The 20,332-nt window shown below is 42.3% G+C and overlaps 2 protein-coding genes across 2 annotated transcripts in view; both read left to right on the top strand.

The window, feature by feature from the left end:
* Window positions 1-20,332, top strand: part of LOC311038230 (uncharacterized protein) — a 112,278-nt gene that overhangs the window by 43,638 nt on the left and 48,308 nt on the right. The window contains exons 8-13 of the mRNA XM_084047622.1: window positions 10,211-10,255; window positions 12,386-12,439; window positions 13,703-13,747; window positions 15,738-15,791; window positions 16,871-16,915; window positions 19,881-19,934. Of these exons, the coding sequence (XP_083903748.1) occupies window positions 10,211-10,255; window positions 12,386-12,439; window positions 13,703-13,747; window positions 15,738-15,791; window positions 16,871-16,915; window positions 19,881-19,934 (297 nt within the window). The remainder of the gene's footprint in view (window positions 1-10,210; window positions 10,256-12,385; window positions 12,440-13,702; window positions 13,748-15,737; window positions 15,792-16,870; window positions 16,916-19,880; window positions 19,935-20,332) is intronic.
* LOC311037253 (chromobox protein homolog 5-like) lies at window positions 5,902-6,543 on the top strand (the record flags this gene model as incomplete). Its single annotated transcript, XM_084046376.1, has 1 exon — window positions 5,902-6,543. One exon carries the CDS (start codon window positions 5,902-5,904, stop codon window positions 6,541-6,543), a length of 642 nt encoding a protein of 213 aa, XP_083902502.1.

Here is a 20,332-nt window from a genome sequence, read left to right as displayed (position 1 = left end):
CAATGGTGAGATATAAATAATACAGATTTACATACTGTATATACTCTATATAGATCAACTCACACACCACTACACCCTATACCTGCTCTACCTCTAACTGTCATTATTTCCTTCTCTGTCATCCTCTCCTTTTCTCTCTTTTTCTACCACTGTTTCTCTCAACATCTCCCTCTAGGCTCTCTTTGACTCTCTCACTTCAGTCTCTCTCTCTTTCTCTCTCTCTCTCTCCCACTCTGGTAGTCAGGAGTCTCTTAGAATAGACTCCCACTCTCACGACATGGAGGTCATCACCATGGTAACCTCCGTAACACACAGTGACATCACCAGATCATGCCAAAGGTATTGGTCAGTGCACCACAGATGACTAGAGGAAACTTGTAAAATCTTAACCGCAGGGTGTCAGGGTGCTTAGTGCTTATACTGTTCGCATACTCAGACACTTAATAACCATTTTCCTCACGTAATGCACAAAATGTAAAGACATTTTACGTTGTTCTTCAGTTGTGTTTTAGATACGTGTTATTTCAAAGTCCGTGGTTAATATGAAAGTTAATAGTTCCTTAATTATGGACTTACTGTAAATGTATGAGCATGGCATGGTTTTACTTATGTCATTGCTTCTCAACACCGGGGGTCCAATTGGAGCCTTACGGGTCTGTAACTCTGAGAGTGTACAAATGGAACCAAACGGACCATTTGGGCGTGTGGGTCCATTTTGTACACTCTCAGAGTTAAATTAACACTGAGGATTTTCCAGTGTAGATTGGGGTCCCTGAGATTTGTAGCAAATTTGTAGCAGAGAGAATTGTAGCAAATGGTGGTCTGTGTTCTAATGCATATCAAACTGGGGGTCCTTGAAATGAAAAGGGCTGAGAATCACTGGCTTATGTACCACAGAGGGCTTTGAGATAATTAGTGTTTAATGTTAATAACAAAAACATGCACTGTAGAAATGACTGTGATATTCTTTCATATGCTAAATATATACAGTATGTACTGTATGTGGGGAGGTGGAGTGGTCCTTGAGGATTGTTTGAAATATGCTAGTGCAGTGGCAAATCTTCTATTCTGGGGCTCCATGGCACAAAACTTTTTCAGAAGGGGGTCCACGGCCAAATACATATCAATTGACACACTGAGGTCTGGACCAGGGTCTGAGTACTAAACGTATAGCCGCCTCCCACTGACACACTGAGGTCTGGAACAGGGTCTGAGTTTTCCCTCATAAAATCCCTGCTGACTTTTAATGCAGTTGTACTGCGCCGCTGGGTCACCAGCGTCTCATGTTTACCATAGCCACTTTCAACCTGGCGTCGCTATTTTGGGGCATGTCGTTATTAAAGATGAAAATGTTCAAAAAATCTCTAATTTTTTAACATTTTCTAGCAAACTAAAAAGAAAAAGAAACCACTCTTCAATGTTGCAAGAAGTGACCTTGTAGATTGGCAATTTATATGTAATTTTCCTATTGTTAAAAATGTTTTTTAAAGCTGCAGCCCATAACATTTTTTTCGAATCCATTTTTATTTGTATCAAGCTGTATGGTAGAGTATAGGAGATGGACAGGAAATTGCAGGACAGAGAGATGGGTAAGGGCATGCACCAAAAGGCCCCTGGTCGGATTTGAACCCGGGTGGGCTTCACAAGGACTGAGTCTCGATGCGCTCTACCAGGTGAGGCCCCAGGCTGCCTAATGGTAGAGTTTCTTAATACAATAACTAACACAACTGTGGTTGTATTTGGTCTACTCTGCTCTTCTGTTGAGAAATGTGTATCCTGTGGTCGGGTGGGACCACTACTGGTTGACAAGTGGTACTGCATGCAGGTCAAAGCACAATTCAGCTTCTGCTCCAACAGGATATCTGTTATTGCTCAGCAGTAGAAATGTTGGGAGACCCGGGTTTGAATCCCGGGTAGGACAAGAAAGTTGCAAATTGGAGCTTGAAGTATGAAATGGGGATTACGTAGTTGACAGAACAACAGGAGTTCCTTTCTTCTCAGACTCTATTTAGCTATAGTAGCATCTATTTCTACCATTTTCCTTCTCACATACCCCCCCTCCCTCTCTCATGTGCTTCCTGGCCTGACACTCCGACTGGGAATTCTGGAATTTTGGCTGCTGGTTTTCCATGGAAAACTGTAATGGGGAGAGCAGCAGTGCTTTGAAAGTGTGATCGGAGTGTGATTTTACAGTGTCAGACAAGCCAAGCATGTTAAATCCTGTACAACATTTTGTTCTGAATGGGTTTTCAATATGGTAGGCAGGGTCAGGCAGAGGGGACCTACCGTGCACATGGCCAAACCTCAAATACAGGCTGCATTACAAGCTACACCTCTCCCCTTACTTGAGCCCGACCGATGCCAGATTTTTGAGTCCGATGCTAATCCCGATTTTGGAGAGTCCCAATACCACAGATGGTGGTACTAATGTTTTGACCTATGTTTTGTCCAAAAGTGCAAAATCACTTCTAATCAATTTGAAAAATGTACATTTGATAAAAGACATTTTAGTACATAACTTTTTGATAGATTTTTTTTAATTAAGTATATAATATATACTTGTTTTCTTGTTCTTTTCATGTATTGCATTTTTAAATATTATTTTAAAATGCAATACATGAAAATACATGAAACAACTAAACACATACACAACACACAAACTGAACATTTTATTTAACCACTTGAAGCAGCACTATGTAACTTTCCTCGTCTACCCCGGATTTTAACCCTTTTTCCTGTGCAAGTGCTGCCATTTGTACTATTGAGCTAATAGAGCCTGCCTGCTTGCTCATGGGGATAAATTGAATCTTGACCATCAGGTCAAAATTCGTGTCAGATCCTGTGTCTAGATCTAAATGTCTCAATAGAAGAGCAGGGAGACAAAATACAACCACTCCAATTGTATAAGTTCTATTGTATTAACATACTCTACCATACCGATTGGACACAATTTATTCATTTAAAAAAAACGTACATATTGCTGCTTTAAGCCCTATTGAAATTACACAGTGGCTGCATAACTGGCAATACTGATGTCGTCAAAAAGTTAAATAATGGTTGATATATCGGCCAAATTGACATAGCAGTCTGGCTCTCCTCCTTACCTTCTGACTGACTACCTCTCTCCTTACCTCTTTCCTCACCGCCTGCCTCTCTCTGTGTATCTCCAGTATTCACAGGCTCTATAGTCTCTTTGTTCTCCACTGTTTGTTATTCCTTTTTCCCTCTATCATCTGTCACATCCAATGTCATGGTCATCAGAGCAGTATAGTAGCAAAATGTGTGGCCAGTTTAGGAAATAAAGATGCAGATTTATACAGTTTAAGGTAAAACAAAGCTCGAAATACTACTTGGACCAGTAGAGAATTAAGGAATGGGTTAGGAGCAGCAGGGAATGTTATTTAGATAGATCTTGTTTAGACAGATGCTAGGTCTGATGTTTATCTGGTATCCTAGTTTCTTTGAGGGATTACATTGTTCTCTTTGCACTCTACTTATGTGACTATTTACCTTGTTGTTTGTCGTCTAGGGTTCACGCTTACTCCGATTTCACACTTGTGAGTCGCTCTGGATAAGAGCATCTACCAAAGTGCCTAAATTGTAAATTGCATAGCTGCAGTGAGCTGATGTGAATACACACAGTCAACTGTCACACTCAGGAAGTTTGATTGTTTCATATGTGTGGCATTCTCAGAAGCCATGCCTGTCTTGTGTAACTGCTTGTGTGTAGATAGATTAGGTAATTATCCCACGGGGGAAATTCAGTTGCCAGAGGCAGCGCAGCAGTTAGTGCACAGGGCAGATATCAGAGGAAAAAGTCTATACAGCTACTGTATGGGTAGCAGAAAGATAATTAAGAATAATTATAGAAGAGGAGGTATGTGTTGGAGTGTGTGTGTGTGTGTGTGTGTGTGTGTGTGTGTGTGTGTGTGTGTGTGTGTGTGTGTGTGTGTGTGTGTGTGTGTGTGTGTGTGTGTGTGTGTGTGTGTGTGTGTGTGTGTGTGTGTGTGTGTGTGTGTGTGGGTCTCTTGATGAGCTCTGGTAGTTCAAGTCTTGTCTGTGCATGCTAACCTTACTTGATTATCTGAGCACATTACCTGCGGTCCCACCAAATTTGCAATTTCGTCTATAATGTTTAAGGGGCACCTCTTAAGAATCTATGAACCTCAGAATATAAGTGCAGTTTTAGTGTATACTGTATCTATATTACACAGAGATAATTATCTAGTCTAGACTCCCAAAACAGAATTCTCTCCCATATTAACCACAAATTAGGATAGACTATCATTTTCATGCAGTAGCCAAGATATATGTGTATTCACTTACTCACATCTACTTTGTTTATACAAGACATTTTGTGGCATTACATTAATCCGTCTACCTGCTTGCGCGTCTGTCTGTCTGTTGGTCATAAAATCTGTGAGGTCATTCCAAACCAAATTCACTGTTTATATTCTGCTTACTTTTCAAACAATTCCCATCCTCATCATCCTAATTACAGGCTGATTCAAATCAACCATCAATTCCTCAACATAATCACAACTCTATCCTGCCCCTATTAATAATTGGTGTTTATATGGAAGAAAACGTGCTCTGTTTAACTTGGAGCTGAGACAGCGCAAACATGAGAGGTGTCTCCATTGTGGCCAGATTGCAGCCAAGATTTGCTCCATTCATTTGAACTCTAAGGCATTTTCCAAGCAGACTGGTTGAAGTGTACACTACAAAATAGCCCTCATTGTAACATGGCTCCCTGCAGTGGCTTAGAGCAGTGTGGTTCTCAAACTTATTCATGTGAAGGACCCCCAAAAGGATACATATTTGGATGTGGACCCCCCATCTCAAAAGTATTTTGTGCCAATCCAGGCTTATTGTTGAAGTGTCCCTGAGCAAGACACATCAATCCGAGGAGCATGTTGCTGGGTCAAATGCAGAAAAGTAATTTCCATATTTTTTACATATACCATTTATATTTAGAGGTTTCTGGCATTCCACTGTGTCCACTAGAGCCAGACACATTGGCAGACATAGTGTAGGTATTGTACATCATCAGTGGTATATACTGTAGTTGGTAGAAAATAACTCAGGTCTTTATCCCATTCAATCCGGGAAGGCATCTGTGTCATTTTTAGATTTCTTTGGCTATTCAAAAATCCAGATACAAGCTCATAGCGTGGCACTCAGTCAGTTGAGCTTGTAGATCTGCTATTTTTTTAAAACATTTTGAACATTTGTGCAAATCTTTGTATATATATGTATATTTTTTAAGCAAACATTTTTAACTCAAATCTTTGCTTCTGATGGGGATCCCTGGAACTAAATATTTTGAGATGGGGGTCGGCAGCCAAATACATTTTGTGTGGTCCTTGACATGAAAAGGTTGGAGCTCCACTGATATTTAGCAACATACGTTTTTCAGAAACCTGTTTCAGAAGACATTTGTTGATGCGTTCCCGGATTAAATGGGTTATTCATGACAAATGAGCCTTTTTTTTAGAGGGCCTGCAGCCTTTAATTTGTGCCCACTGTGCTAAGCATGCACAGAGTATATGACATGTGACGGCCCCTTGCCCTCAAGACCAGTTGTCTGATTGGTTGCTGATCTGTGGAGTGGCTCGTCAGAAATCATGGCTGACACCTGGGTTGGTGTGGCTGCTCTCAAATAAACACATCAAGTCTGATCAGCAGTTCAGTTGGACTGCAGGCCAAAAAAAAAAACTGATACATTCCACTAAACCAAGGTGGCAGCTGATTTTGACATCTACATTCAACAGTCTACTCTGAAAAGGTTTGTCTACTTCCTGTACATGGAACTGCCATTCAAGATTCAATAAGGTTTAATTTGTCACTCACTTATGCGTTTATCTGTAATACACAGCGTGTTGAGCAGCCACCATCACCATGGGAAAGAAGTCTCGTAAAGAGCAGTCTTCGTCCTCCTCTGAGGAAGAGGAAGAGTATGTTGTTGAGAAAGTGCTGGACAGGAGGGTGGTGAAAGGCAAAGTTGAGTTCTTCTTGAAGTGGAAAGGATTCCCTGAGGAACAAAACACCTGGGAACCGGAGAAAAATGTTGACTGTGCTGGTCTCATTAGCGAGTTCATGAAGACTTACAATAAAAGCAGCGGTGGTGGCGGAGGGGCCAGCAGTGACGCGGGCCCCTCAGGGCGCACCAAAGACGGCAGTAGTTCCAAGAGGAAAAAGTTGGCTGACGAGACCCAAGACGCCAGTCGTCCCAAGAGGAACAAAACGGATGACGAGAAGAGCACGCAGAGTAAGGACAAAAAGACGGGGGATGGGGTCCATGATGCACGTGGCTTTGAGAGAGGGCTAGAACCAGAGAAGATCTTTGGAGCCACTGATTCGTCTGGAGAGCTAATGTTCCTGATGAAGTGGAAGGGATGTGATGACGCTGACCTGGTGCCTTCCAAAGTGGCCAATGTTAAGTGCCCACAGATTGTCATAGCCTTCTATCAGGAGCATCTCACCTGGCCTGAAGATGGTGATGAGTCTTCATGTGCTGTGAAGACCCTTTCCACTTCATAGACACCATGAGAAATTTTCACTCAAATGTTGTGCCTTTCATGTAAGCATCATAGTACAAGAGCCCACGGTGATCAGAAAGATCCAATATGACTGCAAAGGACATGGCAGAATTTGTTTTTGAGGTTTTCACAAATGTTTTAATGGTAGATCTACAAGCTACATGTGTCAATGATGCGTTGTGAGCTTGTAGATCTGCTATTTTCAAATGGCTAAAAGTTTAAATTGGGGCTTAAATGGTTAATGTTTTTATCAGGTGACACTGAGGTGACACTCAGGTGACACAGGTGACACTGAGATTTCCAACAAGGTTGGAAAAATAAAAATGTTATGTCAACTTTGTCATTTCTTTTTTTTGTATTAGCTAGCTGTTTTGTCTTGACTGCTTTATATTATTGTGGGTGCTCATAAATTGTTCCTAACACATTAGACGTTATAAAAATGGCACATGTGATTATGTTTTTCAGTTTCACATATTATGACACCTTTTTGTGGTAGTAGTTCACCAAAGCAGTTAAGCAAATCATCGCAGCTCCCTCAGAGGAACAACACGTTCATGTCTTTTATTCCCATGGAATAAAGCAAAAATAAAATCTCTTGGCTGAAAGTTTAATGAGGAGGTTTAGGTATCATCATTCTAAACCTTATGTTGCTGCTGTTCTACATGCAGCCAACCAGTTGAAGAAATCACAGATTGAGGCTTTAACCTTTGCTTTTATGACATTTCTGAGACCATTCATGTTTCATGGAATGTGCTTCTAAACATCTATTCTATTGCTAGTTTGATCACTTCAAATACTCTTTGATCATAAAATAAATAACTAACCGGAAATAGCCTATCCACAAGCTCACAACACGTCGCGCTGCGACGTGTTGTGAGCTTGTACATCTGCTATTTTCGCTGCGCAACATGCTTCCATAGAAGACATGCTGGCTTCTATGGATTCCAAATGACTGAAATCAGTCATGGTGACTGAGAACTTAAATCCATTACATGTTTTCCATCAGAATGTGCTGAGTGCCCTGGTTCTCAACGTTTGGGTCCGAGGACCAGCATCGGTCCACATGGCCCTTGTAGGTAACTCTTGAGTGTTCAAATATGTTGTACATTCAGAGTTAAACCAAGCAAAAAGAGTATTGTTACCTTTGGGTTCCAGTTTAGTTCAGTGATTCTCAACCTATTTTAATTTCAAGGGCCCCCAGTTTGATATGTATTAGGCCACAGACCCCCATTTGATAACACTTCTTATCGGTGGGACCCTGTACTACACTCTAAAGAGAGAGTGAGACTGAGTTAAAGACTTGTAAGGGTCCACTTGGCTGGACCCCTGGTGGTCCGCGGACCCGACCTTGCGAACCAGTGGCTTAGCGTGCCATGCATGGGACCTCTGCAGCTTAGTGAGGTGCGACAGGGGAAAATGTGCTTACAGGGTGCTACTGGGTGAGCTGTTGTAAATGAAAGGCATTCTGTTGGCTTTATCTGATTGAACACACATGCTCGTTAAGCAAGTGGCATTGTAAACACGGGCGAGCCAGTGGGAAACAGCCGCTCTCATTAGCTGGTTATAATGAGCGAGATAAGGATCTGAGATGGTCTGGCTATAGGCCTGAGAGGCCAGGGTTTAGGATCAGCCACAAGTTGCTGTGTGTGCGTGTGTTTGTCTTTTCAGTTCTATCACATTGCATGTAACAGCAAATGTCAGAGTTCCAGATGGTTCATTTCAGTGTGGTAATACCAGGCCTTGGACTTGGTTCTTCTATATGTGTGAGCCAGGAATTGAAATGTGTGACTCTGTAAATGTTTGTTTGAATATTTTATTGAAGATTTGTAAAGTTAGCGAGTTAAGAACACGCTAAATGGATGACAAAAAAAAGCCAAAAAGGGTATTTGGTGTTCTTATGTTTCGACAAGATGCAAGAGTATGGGGTCGGTCAGTACTTTTTCAGAACAGATCTATCATGTCAAAGGCTACTAAATAGAAGGGGGGGGGGATACTGTATGAGAGAAAATCAGCTTGGGGCTAAAAAAGTTAATAAAATAAAAGTCACAAAGTGCGTGTACACAGCCCAGCGAAGTAATTAGTAAAGTACTGTATGGTGGAACTGATGACGTTAAGAAAATCAGTAAGTGACTGGACAGTGGCAAGCAGTTTAAACTGACATATCGGTGCACACACATCTCCTTTATCTGAATTTCAGTGGTTGTCAAACTTTTTTTAATTTCAAGGACCCCCATTTGGTTCCAGTGTACAAATGGAACCAAATGGACCTAGACGGTATTTGTTTCCATTTGTACACTCTCAGAGTTACACGCTCCATTTACTACCTCAAAGGGGGGTCCATGCATGGACGATGGACCCCACTTGCTATTTTATTACAGCCCTGACAGTCTCCCTCTAGTGGTCTCTGCAGGGAGATTTGGTTCATTTGGAACCACAATTTGGGTACTGATATACACCAACCGAGAGACACATGGACAAGTCACGGGCTATTTAGCTTGAAACTCAGTATAATATAGAAAGATTTCAAAGCAAATGTAGTTGTGGATGCATACTGTAACAGCTGAATTCAGTCAAGCGCTGTGTGTGTGTGTGGTATGGCGCTGACAGTGACATGGTTATTATTGAGATGGTAATTGGAATCCTCAGAGTGCGATTGTGTAACATAATGATCCTCCGCTGCAGTCAGTCAGATGACAGGGCCCAGGCACCGTTCACAGGAACTTCTGGGAGTCTTGGATCGCTACTCTGAGGCTGTGGTTTAGGAAAACGGAACAACAGGAGTCTTTCCTTTTATATTCCTCTCTGCCCCCCCCCCTCTCTTTGCTTCTCTCCATTTCTCTATCAAAGTGTGTGGTTTAGGAAAGCATGTCCGCCCACCTTTTTGATTTCAATTTCTTTTTTTTCTTTTTCCCATTCATTTGTTGGAGGCATGTGTTGCTGGAGTCAGCAGAACACTAGAATCCTCCTGTGTCTTCAGTGTAGTCTACTTTGGTCTGGTCTAGTCTGGTGGTCTAGTCTGGTGGTAAATGTAAAGTGATCCTTGCCCGGCTTCACCAGCATCCTTTTCTTTCTGTGAACATGGCTAGTGGAAAAATTTGATACCACAATAACTAACCAGAATTATTCCTTATGGCCCTCGTGTTTGTCTATTGGTGTTTGCCTGTTAGTGTTAGTTTGAGCGCACATTAAAACTCCCCCTATGATTTCCATGTCAGTCAGACTTTTATGAACGGACCTGTTAGACAAAGTATTTTAAATGTAAATGTGTTGTTTTACATTCTTTTGCCTAATAAAATATTCAATCAATCAATCAATCAAGCGAATGCAATCTGTATTGTAGTTCTTAAGCCTGATTTACCCTTTGTTGCACACCAGTGTTGCACGGCGGTACTATATGCGAAATATGGGCGATCTGCAAGCTCACAGCACGTCGCAATGCGTTGTGAGCTTGTAGATCAGCTATTTTCGCTCCGCAACACCATCGTACGACAAAGTATGAAATACGGCTTAAATGGTTGCTAAGCATTATGTTCTTTTCATCTGTAGGACTCATTCCCCTTTAAGCTAATTTATGCTTTATGTGCAAAACAATTACGCATTTCAACTGCCTTTTTGAATCATTGCTCTGTCCTTCAGCTACTAAGTTGATGTTTGTTTGTCTCTTTCAGGGACAGAAAGGTCACCCTGGGCCCCCTGGCCTCCCTGGAGACGCTGTAAGTATCTTTTTTTGGAGGTTACAATTTAACCATTTAAACCCTAAACTAAAGTATATACTTTGTTGACCGGGGTCCCCCAAGGTTCTATCCCTGGCACACTCCTTTTCTTCTACACCAAGTGTAGAAGAAAGTGTAAATGTGCTTTGGTATGTATGTATGTATGCTCGTAAACATGCACTGTACTGAAGTGTGTGTGTGTGTGTGTGTGTGTGTGTGTGTGTCTTGGAGAGCCGAACATGGTGGCCAGTAGCCAGATTTGTTCAGCTTGTTACAGTACAGAGCAGTGGTGAGACATCTGACTGCAGCGCTGTGATACCACATGACAGCTTCTTGTTTGCGACCTTTACAAGGTGTAGTTACGGACGGAAGAGTTTAGGGCTGCAATTATCAATTATTTTCTTTTTCAATCAACTGAATGATCGAGAAGCACGTATTGTAAAAATGTGGATCGGCTATTTGAACAATTTTTGGGGCGGAAAAAAGATTTGAAGCTTTTCGCCTATTATTACATTTATTAAATTGTTGATAATTCGTTTTTATTATCGATTAATCTCTCAAGACAGCTTGATAATCGATCGATTAGATTGATTACAACCCCTAGAAGAGTTGTCTGGCTTGAGAGGCTACGATCGTATCATCTTGGGCTTGACCCTGATGTCCGATGTCCGTCTTTTATCTCTCTTTATCTGTCCCTCGTCTCACACTGTGTCTGGCTGAGTCGTGACACTGGAGGAACACTGTCCCAGTGAACCCTTTTGCTCCCTGGAACAAGTAGGAGGAGACTTGGCTCTGACTGTTCCCATCCAGGACAGCAGAGGCTATTATAGTTCTGGAGCTTCCAGCCCCGTAGTGCCTAAATTAAAGGGCTATTTACAGCCAAGCTGGGTCATCCACTACTACTCCGGAAGGGTCCCAGGGAAAGACCCTCTCTCGTCTTGTTGTCACACAGTGTGAGTGTGTCCCTTCTCTAATGCTGACGTCACCGGCAAAGGAGAGTTCCACTGAAGCATGTGTGTTTTTCCTTTTCCTGTCGTGTGCACCCTCAAACGCCCCCACCTTTCCCATGAAGCAGCTACTGCTGGTGACCAGGGCCCTTCAGCGTGAATCACCCAAACATCACTGATTGAGTAATAGAGGCACAACTGTTTGGCAGCGCGTGCTGCCCAGCTCTCCAGAGCACAGGACAGCTGCTCTGTATAAACTGTCACTGTACTGTGACAGAAATGTCTCATATGGACGCACTGAGTTATTGATCCACTGCCTGGACCTTTGCCATCCTATACTGACTTGGCTTAACCACTACAACCCTATGACGTTGTGAGTTTGTAGATCTGCTGTTTTCATCAAAATGTTCACATTTATTTTTCCGAATCTTAGCCTATTATGACACGCCCAGAATAGGGACACTAGAGTTAATGTGGTTAAATTGTATAGTATTCTATTCTATTGCACACCATGTATTGTACAGTATATGAAAGGCAGTGAATGATAGGTACTATACTGTGTTTGGGGAAATTAGACATGCATGCATTCATGCTCTAGGAATGTTGGCATCACCCGCCCGGCCCTTCTATGTGTTTATGTACATACTGACTGTATATAAATATAAACACAAACAGATGACATAACTTATTTTGTCTATAAACACCAAATTAGCCAAACATATCTTTTTTAACTAATGTAATTATTTATTTTCAAAGATCTTTGGAAAAAGGTCTATAATGACTTGCCTTTTTTTTTTTTGGTTGTTTACAAAAAGTGCCAGGGGCCCCCAGGTTTCAAGAGCAATGGTGACTATAAAGTAACTTTCATAAGCAGAAGCAGCTCTTTCCTTCAAAAAACATTTTGGACGATTAAACTTACCGCACCGGCAGTAGACCAGTCTGAGTCTACTGTCAGATATGTTGCATGGCCCCATGGACTTCACCTCCTGCCCCCCCAGGGCTATTTGGCTTATTATGCCTCCCATCCCCACCCCTGTTCTTTCTCAAACTACCTGCTACCCTGCACAAAGACCTGTCTGTGTCTATGAGTCCATCATTTTGATCCCGTCCCCCCGTCTCCCTCTCTCTCTCTTTCTCTCTTTCTCTCTCGCTCTCTCTTTCTTCATCTTTCTATTCTCTGCAGGGTGAGCTAGGTCCGAGCGGAAGCCCAGGTGCCAAAGGTTATCCTGGCAGGCAGGTGCAGTAAATCCTCGGATGCTGTGCTGTGATTGGTGCAGTAGGCAGGGACCTGGGGTAGTGGACTAGTCTAGCCTGCGTGGCTGCAGTGTACACAAACTACATATTAAAGCAATACTTTGGATTACTTTCCCCCCCTATAAACTTCTCACCCTGTGAAGCCTTGAATTCATGAGGAAGTTTTGTTTGTGTCGCATTCCTTCACGGTGAATGAAGAATCCAAAAAACTAAGAGAATACTTAATGAAAAGAACGTAGGGGTCCAAGATTAACTACAGCAAAAACAATGTAAAACCTCCATTTATAAACTCCAAAACAACTGTTACAGTGCAATCCAAGTGTCTTGTATCCAGTCTGTGTCCTCATTACTTCCGAAACACCGTATTTTTGTACTATACTGTACTATTTAAGACACTTCCGGTGTAAACAGTGTCGTGCACGAACGAGGAACAAGGAATGCGCGTGGGGATCAACGCGAGCTGAGTTCACATGCGCACGCACAGGCACACTCCTCATTGGTGCATGAGCCTGTTTATCCAGGAAGTATTTTAAATAGTAAAGCTTCTGCAAAAATGTTTAGGAGTTTTGGAAGTAATGAGGACATGGACTGGACACATGACACTTGTTTTGGAGTTTATAAACGTGAAGGAATGTGAAACAAGCTAAAATTCTCCATTAATTCAAGGCTTCACAGGGTGAGTAATTCATTGACGAAAAGTCATTTTGGGGTTGAACTATTCATTTAACATGTGTATCTCATAGACAAGACAATGAACTGCATTTTGCGCAGTTGTCATAGTGAATTTGTAAATTAGATATCAGTCAAAATAATTAAAGAAATGTGTTAGAGGTGAGCTTGAGAGAGATTTCCATAATTTGTCCTACCAAACTTCTACCACTCTTCCAACAAGGCATCCAAGCTTGGTAGGGGATAGGGGAGATATTACGTTATGAGCTTTAGGTAGTACTACTTGTCAACCAGTAGGTGTTTGCAGCTGGGGTTTGCAACTTTAAATGTTATAATAAAATAAAATAATATGCCATAATATGCCAAATAATATGCCATTTGTGAGATTGTGCCAGCGATAATAGTAATTTGTCATGAGCTACTTCTAATTTAGTTGAAAGGTAATTCTGTAAGCACAGTGACCCATACATGTAGAGTATTTGTGGAAACAGTGTTTCAGTTTGTTTATCATCCACATCACCAATGTTAAACCACTGAACTGCTGTTTCTGTTTTTTTGTTTTGTTTTGTTTTTCCAGGGTTTACCAGGGCCTGTAGGACCCATGGGGCCCAAAGGTGCTCGGGTAGGTGAACTTACATTCTTCCCTTCTATCTGATCTGTTGCCCTTTTGTGTGACTTTTAAATGACAAGGATACAAGCACGAGTTCTAGCTTTTACTATATAAAATACTATAAACGAGCTTATACATACTATACTATACTATACTATATTCATCACTAGAAAATCTACTTATTTTTCAGTTGTAATTGTGCTGCATACTGGGCAAATGCATGCTCATTTCATGCTTATGTTTGTGTTTATATGCATACATGTACACACTTATGTACACATACTGTACACAATACAGACCTTTGTCCTTTACGCACATAATGTATTTTCATAAACACTTTAATAACATGGCATTGCCACCTAGATACACACACAGACACATTTACTAGAAACACACGTACACGCGCATTCCATCAGCGTACTGTATGTAACTACTATTAGAATGCTAAACTTAGGACCCCGCAGCGTCATGTAAACACTTGTGTCACTGTATACAGCCTGTAAGTGAAAAACTGTAACTGTTGACACGCCTTCGCATACAAACACACACCCTTTAGGTACACAAACACAGACACACACACTCTGGCACAAACAGTGATTTTTATGTTGCCTTCCAATAAAGATTCTTTATCAGCACCCCCCTTGCTGCGCCAAACCCTTCCCTGCCCCCACATGCTGGAATTTCCTGTTTAAGCTCCGTATGAGGCCCCGCTAGTCCCCCCCCCTCTCTCTCTCTCGCTCTCTCTCTCTCCTGTCACTGTCTCTGTCAGCAGCAAAGCTTCCTGTCCATAGCAACTCTCCTCATCTCTTCTTCAGTAATTATTGTGCTTAGAGCAAAGCATCTCAACTGAGGCCCACCACAGACTCTCTTACCACAGCCCATGTCTCAGTCTTCCCTCCAGTGTGCCCACTGTGTGTGTGTTTGTCGTTGTTTTTGCTGTGCTTGTTGTTGTTGTTGTTGTTGTTGTTATTTCCAGCTGTGTATTCCTGCGCGCCCACAGTCCAGTGAGATGTCTTTGCTATCTTCAGAGATCCCTGGTGTGAGGGTATGTGCCCTTGGACTACATCGTGGAAGCCCGCACCATGCAGTCCATGGGCATATACACTTTCTCCATGGAAGCCCACCCCCATCCACGCTGGACGCCCCCCATCCTCGCTGGACTCACACACCCTTTGAGACCGCCATTAATACCAATGGGATTGTGCCCAGAGATAGTGTAGAAGGCTTAGGCTATGTTCAGACTGGCAGCCCAGATCAGATTTTCGATCCAGTGTGAACAGCAAAACAGATGTGTCTCAGTCTTCACACTCTTGACACTGAAGCCTGATAATTTATACTTTGTCGTATGGTGGTGTCGCTTGGCGAAAACAGTAGATCTAAAAGCTCACGATACGTCACGATGGGAGCTTGTAGATTGGCTATTTCTGCGAGCGGCCACCATCGTATGACCGAGTGTGCGTTAAGCATTACCCCTTTACATTACATTACAGTCATTTAGCAGACGCTTTTATCCAAAGCGACTTACAGTGCATTCAAGTCAACATAGGTAGGCAGGAAAACTACTAATCACAAGAAGTCGTAAGTGCATTCTCTTCTAAAACAAGCAACTAAGAGTATACCTAGCGCTAAGGTAAAAAACTAGCTACTTTCTTAAACAGATGAGACAAATAGGAAAATCAAATGAGCAAGAGCTAAAAACCAATACCTTTACCACAGCAGATAGGTGGACGATCTGAATAAACCTAATTATCAGATTTGAGAAACAAATCAGATTTGCCTGCAGTCTGAACAAAGCCTTAAGTACCCTTTTAGGCCTGGAATTGAGTCATGTTCATCCACTGTCTCTCTCTCTCTCTCTGCTTCCCTTCTCTCTGCCTCCAATAAAGAAATCATGACAAAGAGAAAGGAACCGCCTCTGCTGTCCAATTAGATTGTACTTCTTGTATGTTCATGTTCCCTTTCTCTCATTTTTCTTCTCTTTTTATCACCTTTCCCTCTACAGGGTTTCATTGGAATCCCAGGGCTTTTTGGCCTACCTGGACCTGATGGTGAAAGAGTGAGTTCTACTTAATATGTCATACCTATTCTGATATCTGTCTGAGACGGCACTGCTGTATAAGGTGTTGAGTCTTAAAAGGACTCTCCTGAAGTGTTTGAACTGCCTGAACTCTTCAAAGCTCCCTGTCTGTAAAACATGCAGCCATTACCCTACTTCTGACTAGTGCCAGAGGGTTACGTCAGTGTGAGGCAGGCTGTACCCAGAGGACCTTTCCCAGCCAGCGAGCTAGATGGGTCGTACAGCAGTGATTCTCAAATGTTTTCATTTCAAGGAATCCAGTTTGGCAGGCATTAGGCCGCAGACCCTTACGGGTCCATTTGGTTCCATTCTGGTTCCGTTTGTACACTCCAAGAGTTACAGACCTGTAAGGTTCCACTTGGTTCCTAACTATGAATAATTTAGCTGGGGACCCCCTGGAACCCACTCGAGGACCCCTGGGGGTGCCCGGACCGCACTTTGAGAACCACTGTCATACAGTACCCGGCCAGCTAGACAGATCATACAATTCAATTCAAAGGGGCTTCATTGGCATGAGGAAACATTATGTTAACATTGCCAACAAAGCAAACATGAGACAAAACAAATATAAATCTAGTAAATGTATGTACAAAAATAATTCAAATAATACATACAGTACCCAGACTACCCACACAGTTACATGTGTCAAACAGTACCCTGGCTGCACGCAAGAGCCAGAGTCTGTCTCTCTCTTCCAGGGGAAATGGGTGTTTGTTTAACAGATATATGAAAAAAAGCAATAAACCTCTCAGAATGAGGGAATGTTGGATAGGCTGCAATCAGATGGTTCTCCCATCTGTTAAAGCGAGAGCCAACAAAGGCTGAAGGTTCTGAGTTTTTAATGGTGTGTGGTGTTGTTGTTTTATTTTCATTCATTTTGTCATGTGGTGGAGAAGTGCGTGGCGATTTGATTACTGCATACATAAGGTCCCTCTGCCTTTCTCTCTTTCTCTGTCTCTCCTGTTTGCTGTCTTCTTTTTCTTTTTTTTTACCTTGTTGCTCTATCATTCCATGTCTGCATTCTGTTCTCCCTTCTTCTTCTATCATTTCATTTTCAGGGCATTGCCGGAGAACCAGGGAAGAGGGGCAAGATGGGTAGGCCGGTAAAGTTTTGTCTCAACATACTTTATAGATAATCCTTTTCTATTATAATGAATTTTACCTTAGCGCGTGTGTGTGTGTGTGCGTGTATGTGTGTGTGCGTGCGTGCGTGTGTGCATGCGTGTGTGTGTGTGTGTGTGTGTGTGTGTGTGTGTGTGTGTGTGTGTGTGTGTGTGTGTGTGTGTGTGTGTGTGTTGTGTGTTGTGTGTGTGTGTGTGTGTGTGTTTAGTTTAGGGATAGTGTTAAATAGTTTTACATACAGCTTACGCACTTTATACACTGTATATACGGTTTAATTATATATAAAATAAATTGCAGGTAAATTAAGTGGTTGCTAAAGCTCAGTCCTGCTAGTATACATGTATAGTAGGATGCTTAAGTTATACATTTACGCCATTGTTGGCACCCTTATTCAGTCTCTCCATGGTTTATGTAATGGAAGGGTTAATTGTAGGTCCTGCTAACTGCCTATGTTGACATGTTGGATGTAACAAGAAAAGGCTTTTGTTGGAAGGAGAGGCCTTTGGTTTTCCCAAGGTGGAACCAAGCCATAGGTCCTGTTCTGTGTGGTAGATGGACTCCCTGCTGAGCTCATCCTGCAGCTGTTGCTTATTGGCTTTTCAGTAAATAAAACGTTTATTGACGGAAACATCTGAACACACGCAAACCCAGTGAGGGAATTGTTTATGTGGGAGCTGATAATTGCACTTGTCTGTGCAAGTGCATGTGATGTGTTAAAGGCTAATTCAGACCGCTGCGATTGTTCTCTGCAACATTCTAATTTATGCTCCTACAATCTACAAGCTCACAATGCGTCACGAATGTGACACTTTGTGAGCTTGTAAATCAGCATTTTTTGCCACGCAACGTTATACGATGAAGTATAAATCGGCTTAAAATGGTTTCATCTCACCGTGAAACTTGACTGAACTTGAAGGCGTTATACGTCGATGGATTTCATATTGTGTACTTGTGTTTTTTGTATACGTGATGAGGGAACTAGGATGTAGGAGGAGACTTAAGGATGTAGCTCTAGCAAATAGTATACTTGTGAAGAGGGGGTAGTCTCTCTCTCACAGAACTATGATCACGTCTTCCAATATGGCCAAAATTATGGTATAAGCTACAATACTCTCTGTTTATCTCCAGACTAGCTTACTGTGGGAACAGCAGTACTGTGGTTGACCTCATAGAATTTGGGAGGTCTTTTTTCTAAGCCCAGGGCAGCTGATAGCCGCAGGCACCAGGGACATCATACTTATCCCAGGACCTGTGAAGGCCAGGCTGGATCTGAAGACTCCTCCTTCCCTCTCGTCCTCCAGGACACAGAGAAGAAGGCACACAAAGATAAACATAGCTCACGGAGGGCTGCCTCCACAGCCAGACACTTCATGATAGAAACAGGGTTCCCAAAACTTTATCAGCTTGAGACCCAAAAATATAAATGTGTTGTCTGTTGAGACTGATTGTATTTTAGCACTGTGTGTGTGTGTGTGTGTGTGTGTGTGTGTGTGTGTGTGTGTGTGTGTGTGTGTGTGTGTGTGTGTGTGTGTGTGTGTGTGTGTGTGTGTGTGTGTGTGTGTGTGTGTGTGTGTGTGTGTGCGTGCGTGCGTGCGTGCGTGCGTGCGTGCGGCTCCAGAGCCTACATTGAGGACCAGTGCCGTGGATACATGGCCTACCCTTAGCGCCATTAGCTCTTTCTTCAGGAACATTAAGTTTACTAGAGTTATGACTTCCCATAGCAGAACCATCCATTAGCACAGTTCAGATCAGTCTCATTTAGTCCCAACTGGACTAAATGGTCCCTGCTTTTAAAAAACGTTCATAGTCAGACTAAATACAGCCATTTACTGTCCACACCCAGTGCTGCTACTACAATATTTAATGCTCATAATAGAACAATTATCTACCAAATTTGTACGTATTTCAAAGTACTTGATGTGTAAAGTTATATTTAACAAAGTGAAATATATGTAATTACTGTGCACAGCTGGGCCTATGTGTAGTCTAAATGTGAGATCTTGTGCCCAGTAAATGTTGTGAGACTTTCTGGCTTGCATTATTGACAACTCGACAATTTATAAGAACTCTATTTACTTTTGCGCTGTAAGGGTGTGGTCACACCGAACTTTGATTCTGCCTATACGGCGGATTCTGCCAATGCTTTTCAATGGGAAATTTTTTTTGGGCGGAAATCCGCGAATGCCAACAAACCTCGCCGTTCCCATTGAAAAGCATTGGCAGAATCCGCCTAACAATGGAATGGGAATCTATTAAAAAACATTCATACAGTGTAAACTATTGGAGAATAAGACAACTGTAATACAACTGTATATCAATTCTGCAGAACTGTTCAACTTCTTCAACTTTATTTGGCACATCACAAGTTCACAGGTGTAAAAGAGTGGGTGGAATAATGTTTTGTACAAGCTTCCCACAAATTTCATTTTCATAAATATAATAATAATACAATTATTAACACAGCCTCTTGCAAGTAAAGACAGCACATACTTTAGCAGCAGATATCAAATATGTAATAAGTGTGTGGTAATGGAATATAAGGAAGTAGCCTGCCATGTAGCAGGAGCCTATCTCCTGTTTCCTAGCCATGTACAAGTACAGCCCCTTGACATGGAGTATGTAACTTACCCCCAATCCAACCGTTGATACTGAATGCCAAACAGGGAGGCACTGGGTCCCATTTTTTGTCTTTGGTATGAACTAGCCAGGGGATTGGAGGAGTCGGGGGGGGGGGGGGGGGGGGACGGACCTCAGGGCGGACACTCAAGGTCACTGAGCTGGTTTTGGGTGCAGTATATTCACAGTACATATACATGAAGTTGCACTATAAGAATTTAACAGTGTTTTTAAGTGTCTCTCTGGTGCAGGGCAGGTGTGCGGTGGGGGGATCTAGCTGTCCCAGGACAGTGTGGAATAGGATATAAAAGCCAGTATGTCTCTTTTCAGGGGTTTCCAGGTGACTTTGGGGAGAGAGGACCTCCTGGACCAGATGGGGACCCAGTATGTCTCACACACACACACACACACACACACACACACACACACACACACACACACACACACACACACGCACACACGCACACATGCACTCATGCATGCTGACACACACACACACACACACACACACACACACACACACACACACACACATTCATGCATGCATGCATGCATGCTAGCACACACGCATTGTTTCTTAGATTAAGTAGTTTACTATATTGATATCTATATTCAAATGTACAGCAGTTGCTAAAACTGGGTGGAAAGAATTTGCAAGTTTTTTTATTATCATACAATGAAATACATTCGTCTCATTTCCCCAATGAAGCTTAAGGCCTCATTGGAGAAAATGTGGCTGTGCCCATTATTTACATCATCGCTCTTAGGAAATACGCTACATT

Source organism: Gymnoscopelus microlampas (assembly GCF_963454915.1).
Source record: "Gymnoscopelus microlampas genome assembly, chromosome: 21".
Classification (NCBI taxonomy): Eukaryota; Metazoa; Chordata; class Actinopteri; order Myctophiformes; family Myctophidae; genus Gymnoscopelus; species Gymnoscopelus microlampas.
This window is presented reverse-complemented; position numbering and strand designations above follow the sequence as displayed.